Source organism: Anabrus simplex, chromosome 3 (genome assembly GCF_040414725.1).
Source record: "Anabrus simplex isolate iqAnaSimp1 chromosome 3, ASM4041472v1, whole genome shotgun sequence".
Lineage (NCBI taxonomy): Eukaryota > Metazoa > Arthropoda > Insecta > Orthoptera > Tettigoniidae > Anabrus > Anabrus simplex.
This window is the reverse complement of record NC_090267.1, coordinates 46903243-46917727: the sequence shown is the minus strand read 5'-3', so window position 1 is coordinate 46917727 and position 14485 is coordinate 46903243. Positions and strand designations below refer to the sequence as shown.

General features: G+C 39.5%; 1 protein-coding gene across 1 annotated transcript in view; it reads left to right on the top strand.

Annotated features, from left to right (window-relative positions):
• Window positions 1–14485, top strand: part of LOC136866646 (nose resistant to fluoxetine protein 6) — a 187427-nt gene that overhangs the window by 55992 nt on the left and 116950 nt on the right. Inside the window, exon 2 of the mRNA XM_067143764.2 lies at window positions 9138–9355. Within this exon, the coding sequence (XP_066999865.2) occupies window positions 9138–9355 (218 nt within the window). The remainder of the gene's footprint in view (window positions 1–9137; window positions 9356–14485) is intronic.

Genomic DNA, 14485 nt, shown 5'->3' with positions numbered 1-14485 from the left:
TACTTTGATATTAAATTCTCCAGTATTTTACAAACTATACTGGTCAGGCTGATTGGTCTGTAGTTCTCTGGTTTCCTTTTATCACCCTTTCCTTTATAAATTGGTATTATTATAGATTCCTTCCATTCCTTTGGTATTACACTATTATTTATGACATAGTCAAAGAGAAATTTTAAATAAGGCACTATGTACCACCCCATTGTCTTTAATACCTCCCCAGTAATTAGATCACTTCCTGCAGCTTTTCCTTGCTGAAGCAGTTGGATTTCTCTGAAAATATCTTCGTTTGTGAATGAGAAGCTTCTTGTTTCCCTCTGTCTCTCTCCCTCTCTATCTTCTGTTTCGGTTTCCAACTCTTGACAATCATCTACTGAATCTCTAAATTCCCTACTAAATAGGTTTGCTTTCTCAGTATCTGTTAAATAGTGTTCACCCCCTTCTTCCACCATTGTAGGAATTTGGATTCCTTTTCCTTTTTGATTCCTGATATATGAATACAGCTTTTTCCATTTCCCTTTGTGGTCATTACCCTCTTGAAGTATGCCATTCATATAATTCTCTTTTGCTTCCTTTTTCACTATATTCAGTTCTCTCATTAGCTGTTTTCTACTTTCTCTACTCTCCCTACCCTCTTTGATTTTCCTGTTTACTATTCTACATTTTCTTTTTAAGTTTCTTATTTCCCTTGTATAATAAACAGGGTCTGAGGTCATTTTACCCTTCTTAACAGGTACAAATCTCTTCTCTCCTTCCCAAATGATTCCTTTAAATTTAGCCCAAAGTGTATCCATGTTACTCCCTTCACTTATCCAACAACTGAATTGTGATTTAAGGTAAGTCCCAAATTCATCAACTTTAGTTTTTCTCTACAATTTCTTGTCTTGTGTAACCCTCTTATTAAGCCTTTTTGGTACGAGTCCTACATCCATTATTACAGCCTTATGGTCACCTATTTCTTCAATTACTGTACCTCAGTTTTATCAACAATTTCCCATGGTTTAACCAAGAATACATCTAGTAAGTTATTGAGACGAGTCGGTTCTTGTACTACTTGTGTAAATCCTCCCTCCCAAATTAACTTATTTGCCAGTTTCTGTTCATGGGCTTCACTTGCAGCTCTATTCCATTCAACTTCAGGCAAATTTAGATCTCCCCCAATTATTACCATATCATTATTATTGTTTTTACGAGTATAATCTATTATTTTCTCAAAGATTTCCATGTCTCTTTCCTCTCTTCCAGGCCTGTATGTTCCTATAATTCCCACCTCCTTCATATTATCACAAACTAATTTTATCCCTAATATTTCATCCCTTTCATCGGTAAACCATTCATGTGAACAGTAAGTTTCCTTCACCAGAATAAACACCCCCCTCCCTTTTTATCTCCTCAGTCTCTACGATAGACTGTGTACCCTTCTGGAAATACTTCTCTATTACCCACCCCTTCTTTCAACCACGATTCCACTCCTATCACCACATCAGTCTCATAAGATTCCATCAGTGTACCGAATTTTAATTGTTTATTTACTACACTTTGACAGTTTACCCAGGGGCGTATTCTCCTTGAATGTAAGGCATTCACTGCATGCGTTATGATAACACAAAGAACTGTCTGATGTATGATTTTAGGTTGTTTCAAGTCGAATATTAACGATTTCATCTCTCAGAAGTTCAAAATGTCCGCGCAACTGTACTGGTTCTGTTGCTTGACTACGTGTGGTGCTGGTGTAGTCTCGCCGTCTACACCACTCTAGGAAGAAAGAGACAGCGAATGGACGAGTTCAGGAAGAAAGGCATTCAATCTTAAAATTGCATTCGGTGGCAGACGTAGTTCTGAAACCCTCCGAACGATATCGCTGCAATTGAAACTTGGTCAGAATTTGTCACCCTATATCTGTGCTACCCTCTGCCATCTGTTAGCAACTTGGAGAAAGTCGGCATCTTTACAGCGAACGGGACCCACAGATTACCCCCCAGCGAGAACCGAAAGTGACGAAACTGACCAATGCCACTGGGGTGACTTACCTCCAGTGCTTGAGTTGTGGCTAACTAGTGAGTTAATTCATTGTATTTTCGGTGTTTTATTATATCTTGCGCAGATGTGGTATTAACGATGGATGAGTCTAAAACGGATATAATTGTAAATCAGTTTGAAAAGCCATTTACTGGCCGTTCGTTTGATGAAAAGATTCAAATAGTTAAAGCCGGGAGACTTCAACCTTCCCTCGTAAATTTCTTCCTCTTCTTCTTCTTAATCTGCTTACCCTCCAGGGTTGGCTTTTCCCTCGGACTCAGTGAGGGATCCCTCCTCTACCTCCTCAAGGGCAGTGTACTGGAGCTTCAGACTCTGGGTCGGGGGATACAACTGGGGAGGATGACCAGTACCTCGCCTCACCTGCTATGCTGAACAGGGGCCTTGCGGGGGATGGGAAGATTGGAAGGGATAGACAAGGAAGAGGGAAGGAAGCGGCCATGGCCTGAAGTTAGGTACCATCCTGGCATTTGCCTGGAGGAGAAGTGGGAAACCACGGAAAACCACTTCGAGGATGGCTGAGGTGGGAATCGAACCCACCTCTACTCAGTTGACCTCCCGAGGCTGAGTGGCCTCCGTTACAGCCCTCGTACCACTTTTCAAATTTCGTGGCAGAGCCGGGAATCGAACCCGGGCCTCCGGGGGTGGCAGCTAATTACACTAACCACTACACCACAGAGGCGGACCCTCGTAAATTTAAAAACAGAAAACAAGAATTGTGTACGCACGTTCAATCCAGAAACTTACAGTAAAACTGTTTGGCTCGAGTTCACCTACATGCAATTAGGGTGAGTAGAATTGAAATTTACTTAATACGTTGTGTTAACTGCATGGTTACTAGTTGCATGCCTCAGTGGAGATTCCAGGATACGCCACTGAGTTTAGCAAGAGCAATCTCAGACCCCCTTCCTCCCTAAAACTTGACTGTTGCAATTGGGTAACTTGAAATTCCTTACTATCCCGAGTTTCTTTTTCTAGTTGACTGAGCCAGCTTGAAGTACAGCTGGCTCTTTCTACTAGTTTTCCTGGTCAGTATTATAACTCATGGGAGTTGCCTGTTTTACAGTACATATCTTAAGATTAATAAAATCTAGAACAATATTTGCTATCTTTCATTTACCTGAATTGTTTAGATGGAGGCCATGTTTTGTATAACAGTATCTCTCAAAACTGCTGCATTCAATAACCTGAGTATTCCGAAAATGTTTACAAATTTTAACAATATCTGTATTGACCTTGTCCACTTCAATGTTCACACACGAGTCTCTACTCAAATCATGCCTGTGGGGCACGTTCACTACAAAAACGTTAGTGTGGGTCAGCTTCCCTAGTGTATGTTTAAGTTGTGATCTTACATTCTTGGCGTCGTCGTGAGCTACGTCGTTTGTCCCACCGATGATAAGCACTGCATCGCCGCTCCCGAAGTTCCTAGTTGCTGCTTCTACGTTTTCCACAACACTGCTGATAGAAGCTCTTGGATATATTTCTCCGGTTGCTGCTATATTCTCGTCGTTAATCACTCCCGCAATTCCCCTTCCTTGGCTATGACCAAACACAGCTACCTTTGCTGATTTAGGCCTAACTGGGTGTTGAATCTGAATTCTAGGCCTAAATTTTAAACTCGGCACGGCAACGGCAGCGGATCGCGATGATTTGGTTTCACGCGCGTGATCACTTTCTTCCAGAATTAAATTATTTAGGGCAGAAAACCTATTTCTGATGTTTATTTCCGGAAATTCAGTTGTAGATTTCTTCTTAGCCGGCCATCCACGAACTACTTGACACCACGTGCTCGAGTTTGTTACTTGTACCGGTATATCACTCGAAGAATGGTCAGTCCGAAATTCTAGCGATCGCAGTCTTTCTTTTAATTCTTGATTTTCAACTTTAAGAGTCTCATTGTCCTTTTTTAGAATGTTTATAATTTCTAATGCACTTTTATATTCCTCATCGACTGTTTTCGGTGCTTCGTCAACACCGTCCCCAACAACAACATTCCGAACACACTGCTCACAAATCCAGTCAATATTTTCATTAGTTTTTACGTCTCTAGGGCAATTTCCGCACTTATAATGCCACCATCGATCACATGAATCACACAACATTCCATTTTTCACTAATCTTCGATATTTTCCGCACTTTTCGTCACATTTTACAGTTAATTTACTCGGAGAATAAAACACTACGTCGTCATTACCGGGCGCCATTTTGAAAGTATATAATGTCAAAGTTATAATGTCAGAGTTTTATATTATCTTTTGAATTATCACAGCAGGTCTCACCCAAAGTCAATATTTAAAGAATATATTTTGTTTAGTATCAAATACAATTATGGTTCATGTTTGTGGATTACTGTAGTCACGTCCTAGTTCGTGAACCATGGGCAACGGCTGAGTGGCCTAGTAAGTGGTCTTGAGAGTCGGGATACCAGTTGCTATGGAATGGGAGTGGGCATCTCGGACATATTCTGAGGCATGGCCCTCCTTGTGCTCAGGCGACTAGGATTATGCAATCCACCGGTGGTCCATAACCCGTTAGAGGAGAGATCCTCACTTGGACTATGTGCAAGTAGGGTAGCATTCTGCTTCATGAATTTACCGAGCTAAGAACATTTTAAGCAAGCCTCGGACCTATGGGAGTAAAGGAGTCCCACTCCCATTTGACAGGAGAGGGACTCCTTGGAAACAACTTGGCGAACAAAATGAAATTCAATGGGAAGCTATCAATATTAATGGAGCTTATGGAAGAAAGAAAGTAGAACTGGCTGAGTCAGCAAAGAGGATGCATCTGGATGTGCTAGGAGTAAGTGATATTCGGGTAAGGAGAGATAATGAGGAAGAGATAGGAGATTATAAAGTGTACTTGACGGGTGTTAGAAAGGGAAGGGTAGAGTCTGGGGTAGGGCTCTTTATCAGGAATACCATTGCACGCAACATAGCTTCTGTTAGGCACGTAAATGAGCGAATGATGTGGGTAGATTTGTCAGTTGGAGGAATAACGACTAGAATTGTGTCTGTGTATTCACCATGTGAGGGTGCAGATGAGGATGAACTTGACAAGTTTTATGAAGCATTGAGTGACATCGTGGTCAAGGTCAACAGCAAGGATAGAATAGTGCTAATGGGCGATTTCAATGCGAGAGTTGGGAATAGAACTGAAGGATACGAAAGGGTGATTAGTAAATGTAGGGAAGATATGGTAGCTAATGGGAATGGGAAGCGTTTGCTGGACTTCTGTGTTAGTATTGGTTTAGCTGTTACAAATACATTCTTCAAGCATAAGGCTATTCACTGCTACACATGGGAGGCTAGGGGTACCAGAACCATAATAGACTATATCTTAACAGACTTCAAATTCAGGAAATCTGTTAGGAATTTACGAGTATTCCGGGGTTTTTTCGATGGCACAGACCACTATCTGATTTGTAGTGAACTAAGTATCTCTAGGCCTAGGGTAGAGAAAGTGAAATCTGTCTGCAAACGAATAAGGGTAGAAAATCTCCAGGATGAGGAAATTAGACAGAAGTACATGGATATGATTAGTGAGAAGTTTCGAACAGTAGACAGTAAGCAGGTTCAGGATATAGAAAGTGAATGGGTGGCATACAGGGATGTTGTAGTAGAAACAGCAAGAGAATGCCTAGGAACAACTGTGTGTAAAGGTGGGAAAAGGCAAACAGCTTGGTGGAATGAAGTGAGAGCAGCTTGTAAATGTAAAAAGAAGGCTTATCAGAAATGGCTCCAAACAAGGGCTGAGGCAGACAGGGATTTGTATGTAGATGAAAGAAACAGAGCGAAACAAATAGTTGTTGAATCCAAAAAGAAGTCATGGGAAGATTTTGGTAACAACAAGCAGCAAGGAAACCTTTCTGGACAGTAATAAAGAAACTTGGGAAGGGAGGAAAAAAGGAAATGAACAGTGTTTTGAGTAATTCAGGTGAACTCATAATAGATCCCAGGGAATCACTGAAGAGGTGGAGGGAATATTTTGAACATCTTCTCAATGTAAAAGGAAATCATCCTGGAGGTGTTGTGAACAGCCAACCTCATGGGGAGGAGGAAAATGTTGATGAAATTATGCTTGAGGAAGTGGAAAGGATGGTAAATAAACTCCATTGTCATAAGGCAGCCAGGAATAGATGAAATTAGACTTGAAATGGTGAAGTATAGTGGGAAGGCAGGGATGAAATGGCTTCATAGAGTAATAAAATTAGCATGGAGTGTTGGTAAGGTACCTTCAGATTGGGCAAAAGCAGTAATTGCACCTATCTATAAGCAAGGGAACAGGAAGGATTGCAACAACTATCGAGGTATCTCATTGATTAGTATACCAGGCAAAGTATTCACTGGCATCTTGGAAGGGAGGGTGCGATCAGTGGTTGAGAGGAAGTTGGATGAAAACCAATGTGGTTTCAGACCACAGAGAGGCTGTCAGGATCAGATTTTCAGTATGCGCCAGGTAATTGAAAAATGCTACGAGAGGAATAGGCAGTTGTGTTTATGTTTCGTAGATCTAGAGAAAGCATATGACAGTGTACCGAGGGAAAAGATGTTCGCCATACTGGGGGACTATGGAATTAAAGGTAGATTATTAAAATTAATCAAAGGTATTTATGTTCAAAATTGGGCTTCAGTGAGAATTGATGGTAGAATGAGTTCTTGGTTCAGAGTACTTACAGGGGTTAGACAAGGCTGTAATCTTTCACCTTTGCTGTTCGTAGTTTACATGGATCATCTGCTGAAAGGTATAAAATGGCAGGGAGGGATTCAGTTAGGTGGAAATGTAATAAGCAGTCTGGCCTATGCTGACGACTTGGTCTTAATGGCAGATTGTCCCAAAAACCTGCAGTGTAATATCTTGGAACTTGAAAATAGGTGCAATGAGTATGGTATGAAAATTAGCCTCTCGAAGACTAAATTGATGTCAGTAGGTAGTAAATTCAACAGAATTGAATGTCAGATTGGTGATACAAAGCTAGAGCAGGTCGATAATTTCAAGTATTTAGGTTGTGTGTTCTCCCAGGATGGTAATATAGTAAGTGAGATTGAATCAAGGTGTAGTAAAGCTAATGCAGTGAGCTCGCAGCTGCGATTAACAGTATTCTGTAAGAAGGAAGTCAGCTCCCAGACGAAACTATCTTTACATCGGTCTGTTTTCAGACCAACTTTGCTTTATGGGAGCGAAAGCTGGGTGGACTCAGGCTATCTTATTCATAAGTTAGAAGTAACAGACATGAAGGTATCAAGAATGATTGCTGGTACAAACAGGTGGGAACAATGGCAGGAGGGTACTCGGAATGAGGAGATAAAGGCTAATTTGGGAATGAACTCGATGGATGAAGCTGTACGCATAAACCGGCTTCAGTGGTGGGGTCATGTGAGGCGAATGGAGGAGGATAGGTTACCTAGGAGAATAATGGACTCTGCTATGGAGGGTAAAAGAGGTAGAGGTAGGCCAAGACGACGATGGTTAGACTCGGTTTCTAACGATTTAGAGATAAGAGGTATAGAACTAAATGAGGCCACAACACTAGTTGCAAATCGAGGATTGTGGCAATGTTTAGTAAATTCACAGAGGCTTGCAGACTAAACGCTGAAAGGCATAACAGTCTATAATGATAATGTATGTATGTATGTCAAATACAATTAATTGTTTTATTTGAATAGTAGATCAGATAACCTCAAAGTTTAATAATAATAATGTTATTTGCTTTACATCCCACTAACTACTTTTACAGTTTTTGGAGACACCAAGGTGCCGGGATTTAGTCCCTTGGGAGTTTTATATATGCCAGTAAATCTACTGACACGAGGCTGACGTATTTGAGTACCTTCAAATACCACCGGACTGAGCCAGGATCAAACCTGCCAAGTTGGGATCAGAAGGCCAGCGCCTCAACTGCCCGAGCCACTCAGCCCGGCACTTCAAATTTTAATGGGGAAACCAAACTTCAGTGTCCTTTTCCCAGAACCTGTATGTTATGCTGTCAAAGTAAGCTTATTATCCTACACCCTAGACATATTCAAGATTCTCATTCTATTATCGTTACATTTATTTGTAGCTGGCACCCATCAACAGTTGTATGTGTAAGTAATCAGGTAAGTGAGACTACATAGTTTGACGATTGAGTATTTTATTTCATGAGTAACCACACTTCATTCTGAATCTCTTCATACCAACAGTCTTCCACTCCTATTCTCTCTAACATCCTTTTTACTTTCATTATCCAGTAATCATCAGTTATATGTTTCATCTGGTGTTGGTATGTTAAATTCAATATTCCCCCTCCCCTCACCATTTCCCCTTCTTAACCAATGTTTGTTACCTTTCTAGCTATTACTGTTCATATACTTATATCCGGTGCTTAAATTCTAAAATTTGAGGTGCCAGAATGCATACCCACACAATCCACCCCCTCTCCCCCCCACCTCTGACTTAAAAAGTCAGAAGTTTCAATATTTGAAAACTTGTGAGAACATTTACAATCAATTCATCAGTTTTTACAACATACTTTTCTGAAATTCAAGTTTTAAAAACATAATTTCTTATAATCAAAACAATAAAACCACAAGATTTAATATAAACAACAGGTGGTATGTTTCTTCAGTCTTCAGTCAGATTTTGTTGTAAATTTCATAATAGTGTGTGAAAAACAAGTCACAAGTTTTATGTATACTGGCAATAAATAAATAAATAAGCTTCTGAATGTAACCAATGGAATAAATAATTATCCTTGATATTTTTTTAAAATTTGTACTATTTAACAACTATGAAGCTACATTTTCTTAATTAATGAGTACATTTTTAGAACATATTGTATTTTATCTGAGCTCAAGTTATAGAAAGACTTCAGTATGTTGACTATGTTCCAGTAACTTTTTATTGAGTAATCCCCTGAAAAAAGCACTGTGCAAAGGGAAAAAATACCCTAGGAGTGCCACAATGCTGTTCCAGCATGTTCCGCCTGAAATTAAGCCCTGCTTATATCGTCACATACCGTTCTAACTCCATGATTGCCTGTACATTCTGGTAGACTGTGGAGTAATTGGTATGTTTCATTAACTACTAACGAATAATTAAAACATTTCTTTTTGTGTGTGCAGTGGTGGATGCGAGCATGAAGATATCTGATGGCCTGCTTTTCTTTGCAACGTGGTATGTGGGGAACTACGAGCAGTGTTTAAGAATCCAGAACGTGAAAACAGACAGCGGGAGCTTCTCTGGACAGCACTGCATGGCGAGATTCTGCACAGCGGATGGCGAGTGCGTAGAGAGGATGTCGGATACTATAAAGAAGGGCATACCTCTGATGGAACAAATTGTAAGTGCACTTTGGAGTCAAGCAGAACTTAGAAAGTATAGGAAGATAGTTTGTCCCTTACATATCTGAATGAGAATTATTTCATATTTTAATATTATTTCTTACTTTCTTTGAACTAAATTGAGTACATTTGAAAGATTTTTGAAATTAAAAATACAAACCTTGGGGGAAAATGAGTCCTCAAAATTCTGAGGGTTGGGTCTCAATTATTACAAAATGAATACTCACACAAAATTTAGTTTGTATTTTTTTCATGTTAAAAATTATACAAGAAACAATTTCTTTTCCTCTATACTTCTCATTGTATTAAAATCTACCTCCATAGTGTAATGGTTAGCACTCTCAGCTGCCATCCTTAGTGACCCGGGTTCAGTTCACCATAATGCTAGATATTTAAGAATGGCAGGAGTGCTGGTAAGTGGCTAAAACATTACATGCAGCACACCTCCATTAGGGGTGTGCCTGAAAGGAGCTGCACCACCTTGGGGCGAGGACATGAGTTTGTCCAGCTCCATGGCTAAATTAATACAAATCAGTTAAAACTGAACACTTACTGTTGGATGGTGTATATTTTCATATGAATATCATCCTCAGTTTCATGTATATCTTTCTTTAATTAATATGAAATTATGGTGATAATAAAAAGAATACTTAAAATCATGATACAACAGCCTACCTTTGAAAATTGCCAAAAATTACCTAAATATTAATTAAAAACTTGAGAGTTGTTGTCATGCCAACATAAATCAAGTGCACCACCAACTGTTTCACAATAACCAACCCCTGTACAAGAAAAAAAACCCAACAACATTGGTACACCCTGCCTACCTGATCATTGGAACCCTCACAATCATGTGAGACCAGTCCCAACTCCTCATCAGCGGAACTATAATGTAAATTATACGTATAAAGGATCTCACAAACTCAAGTGTCTGGTCTGTAAGGGCTATCTGAGCAAAAGTATCTGAACACCTACTGTACTCGAAACTGTCCTCTGAGTATTCTTCAATTATAATGGGCAGTAGTGGACATTAATACAGGGTGGGGCTTTGGCCTTTACTTCTTTTTACAATTGCTTTACGTCACACCGACCCAGATACACAGTAGGTCTTATGGCGACGATGGGATAGGAAAGGGCTAGGAGTAGGAACGAAACGACTGTGGTCTTAATTAAGGTACAGCCACAGAAAAATATCTTCAGGGCTGTGGACAGTGAGGTTCGAAGCCACTATCTCCCCAATGCAACGTGATAGCTACGTTACCCAAACCATACGGCCACTTGCTTGGTTTGGCTTTTATTACAATTTGAACTCCGTGGAGAAGATTGCCTACCAGGTGTCGAAATGTTCTGTGGGGATGGCAGGCCTTTTTTGAGTGCTGTAGCATGTGTAGTTAGTGATGTGGGTCATTAGGTTCATGACTGCTGTTCTAATTAATCCCAGAAATGTTCAACAGGATTGAGGTGGGGATCAGCCAGTCCATTTCTGGAATCTTATTGTCCAAGAAAACACCCACAAATAGAGCCTGCTTTATGGCAGGGAGCACTGTCATGCTGAAACACACAGGGATCGTCTCCAAACTGATCTTCTACAACATACAGTGGGCCAAAATGTCCTTATACCCTTCCACATTTAAAATCCTCTATTGTATTACGAGGTGGACCAAGTTCCATTATATGATTTGGTTTTCAAGGGATATTTAACCCATTTAATTTGCATCAGAGTGGTCGCTAATTCCTGGCACTGTCATACAGAGCCTATGTAAATCATTTGCTCTTCCAGTAGAAATATCTAAAGTATTGTTTTCACTATAGTTCATTTCATGTTAAGGAGACAGTATTACTCTTATGATAACAGGGTTGCCATATCTAACGGTTTTGCTCAACATCATCACGGGAAAATGGTGGCACATAAATTTGTGAAATTCATTATTTAGGTTCAAGATAAAAAGCAGAAAGAACTAAAGTGCAAATTACTTTTATGAACTAAAGGGGATGGGGGGTTTATAGGGGCTATTTTTGGTTTGTATGGAATCAGAGGTACACTACGGCACATAAAAAACCTCAGCATTGAAGTGAAAGGCAAATTGGGGCAGAAAATAGAAAAATAATATTTTTTATGGGCTCGAGGAGTGAGGGATGCATTTAATAAATTTCCCCAGGCAATGTGGGGTATTGCTGTGCTGTTGTATTGCTCACAAAAACAATAGTAAAATTTAAATGTGGTCATAAAAAGTGGTAAAATTAAAATGCTATTAAGAAAGAACATCTAAATAGCAAAACCAAGCACAAATAAAACACACAGCAATTTTTTTTATCAATACAAGTTACGCCATTGCGTATCGCTGCACAACACAACACCGAAATCTCATTAACAACTTCTCTACAGTACGAAAATAATAGAACACACACAAATACTGTGCAATATAAAACCAACTCTCACTCAACACAAGAGAAGTATGCACTGATTTAAATCCTAAACACACACGTGCAACAAATAAATACTGTAGATAACTTCACTACAGAAGTGAGCTGCTGGCGGTTCACAGAGTGAGGGGCTACTTGAGGCTTGCACCAGAGCAACACAGAAGAATTAAAATGAAGGAAGGCAATGAAGCGATGATTGTTCCTGCCATTGTGCTTCCTCTCTATGAATATATTTATGAAATGGAAAATGTTATGTAGTTATTTTAATAACTCACGGGAAAAAATGCCTCATACTTTTTTATCTGTTTTCATAATACATTACAAAGTACAGCATAATATCTCTTGCTCACAAGTAATTATGGGTGTCTCAGAGGGGGTGTGTTCACTCCTTGTAGGTCCATAAGAGCAATACTGTTTTCTTAACGTGGAGTGAGCTATAGTAGCAAAGTCTACTTATCATCATCATCATCATCATTATTGTCCAGCTCCAGTTTCCCGGGTGTGGTGTACAAGCGCTCGCCACTTCTTCCTGTCAAAGAATAGTTTCTTTTCCTCTATGTCCTCACACTTGGCATTTCTCTTGCTGACCTCCGATTTCACTGAGTCCATCCATCTATTCCTTGGTCTTCCTACCGGTCTCTCCCCTTTCACTTTGTCAAAGTAATTCCTTGCTGTTCTTGTTCTGTCCATCCTCAGAACATGTCCAAAACATTGTAGCCTGCATCTTCCTAAAATCTTGGTAACAGGTATTTTGATCCCAGCCTCCTTCCTGTTTGCTTAATTTCTAATCTTGTCCTTCCTGGTCTTTTGGTTCATTGTTCTGATGAATTTCACTTCTGTAGGCTGGATTTTACTATTTGCCTTGTTATGCGGGGTACATGTTTCGAGTCCATATGTGAGAATCGGAATGAAGTATGTATAAAACATGGTCAGTTTTGCTTTCTGGGTATTTTATCACCCCAAAGTAGATTTCTCACTTGAAAATAAAATTGAGAAGCTTTCTGTATCCTGTTAAGTATTTCTTGGTTTACTGTGATATCTTTATTACCAAGCTATTTGAAGTTAGAAACGGACTGCAATAGAATTCCCTCTAGGAAAATGTTTGAATCTGTGCCTTGCCTGTTGCTAATCATTTCAACAGTTTTTGTTTTACTGATACAGTATTTAGTCCACATTCTTTAAACTTGCTACTCCAAAGATTTTGTTTCTCCTGTACTTCTACTTCATTTTCTCCCCAGATCAGAACTTCATCTGGAAATGGGGTATTATAGTGTTAGGCTCCTTGCAATGTTCTTTGATGGACTTTATGATCCGATCCATAACAATAATGAACAGGACTGGTGACAAGGCACTTCCCTGTTGGACTTATCTTTCTCAATGTGCGATTTTTCTTTTTTTTCTTTTCTTACGAAAGAAAAATATCATACGAGAACTCGTTTACTTTTTTGTATAACAACTTTATTGTCATTACGATACACATACTGTTCTCTTCAATTGTCCTTTTTCCTATTCTCTTCTTTCTATTTTTTTATTTGCTAAAAAACAATCACTCTTTTTTTAGAACAATCTACAAATAATATACACATGTTTCACACCAATGACCTATTGGTGATGTTTCTTGGCATCATATTGGAAGTCTTTGTGTGTTAAAATGTCCATTGCTATGTCACAAGTCTTTAAAAATCCTGTCCACTGGTACCTTATCGATCGTAAACTGAGCATGCTAATATATAAGCAGACTAGCAAGATATTCGTGCTTCGCTTCGGTATTATACTGAAATTTATAATTGAATGCTTATTGTTTTAGATATATAATCCGCCGAAATTCGCGATCTGACTCGTTTTCTGCGAGAATCCGCCAAAATTCACGATCTGACTCGTTTTCTAATAAATTACGGCAAGTTTCCTCCCATTTCTCAATCTTTCTTTCCAGCAATCGATTTCGTACTTCCCGGGCTAGATCCAAATATTCCACCCGGTCAGTTGGGTCCCTAAATCTTTGCCATCTTTTCCTACAAGTATTTTTAATATGGATCAAATCCTTCAGGAGATCCGGCGTGGTATCGTCTTGGGTGTCTTGGCGATACTGAAACCGCAGCCGGACTGCATAGTCATTACCCGGCCAGGACCCATTTCCAGCGTGGTCCGCACATTTGACGACGGTCCAGAACATTATTATTATTATTATTATTATTATTATTATTATTATTATTATTATAGATGTTCTGGAGCCCACAGCAAGATGCAAGACCGCTACTTGGTGGTAAATTACATCTGCTGCCATTGTCATTGTTGCAATGTGACCAGCAGCATTGTCGCGCGTAGGCAAGTGTGCGGGATTTCTGGCGATACGAATGACATACTTCCATGCATTATTGACCTTATTATAGAGATGAACAATTTGACGGTCAATCTCATTCCTATCGTTTATTTCAAATGTGTTTAAATTTTTGTTTATGTGCCAGGAGAATCTACTGTAATCTAAGAACGTTCTCCCAAGGAAAAGATGGCTGTTGAAAACGAACCCAGAAAAGATTAAAAATGGTCGGTTTATGATTAGAATAAGTACATCGAAAATCTACAGCCTGTTTCCAGTCATTCAACAGGGTCAGGAATGGAATTAATAAAGCCCCATCTAGCGGCGACAATAGGAATTGTGCCGGCTGCCGAAGCACTCTTCTGGGGCAATGATCGATGAATGACAA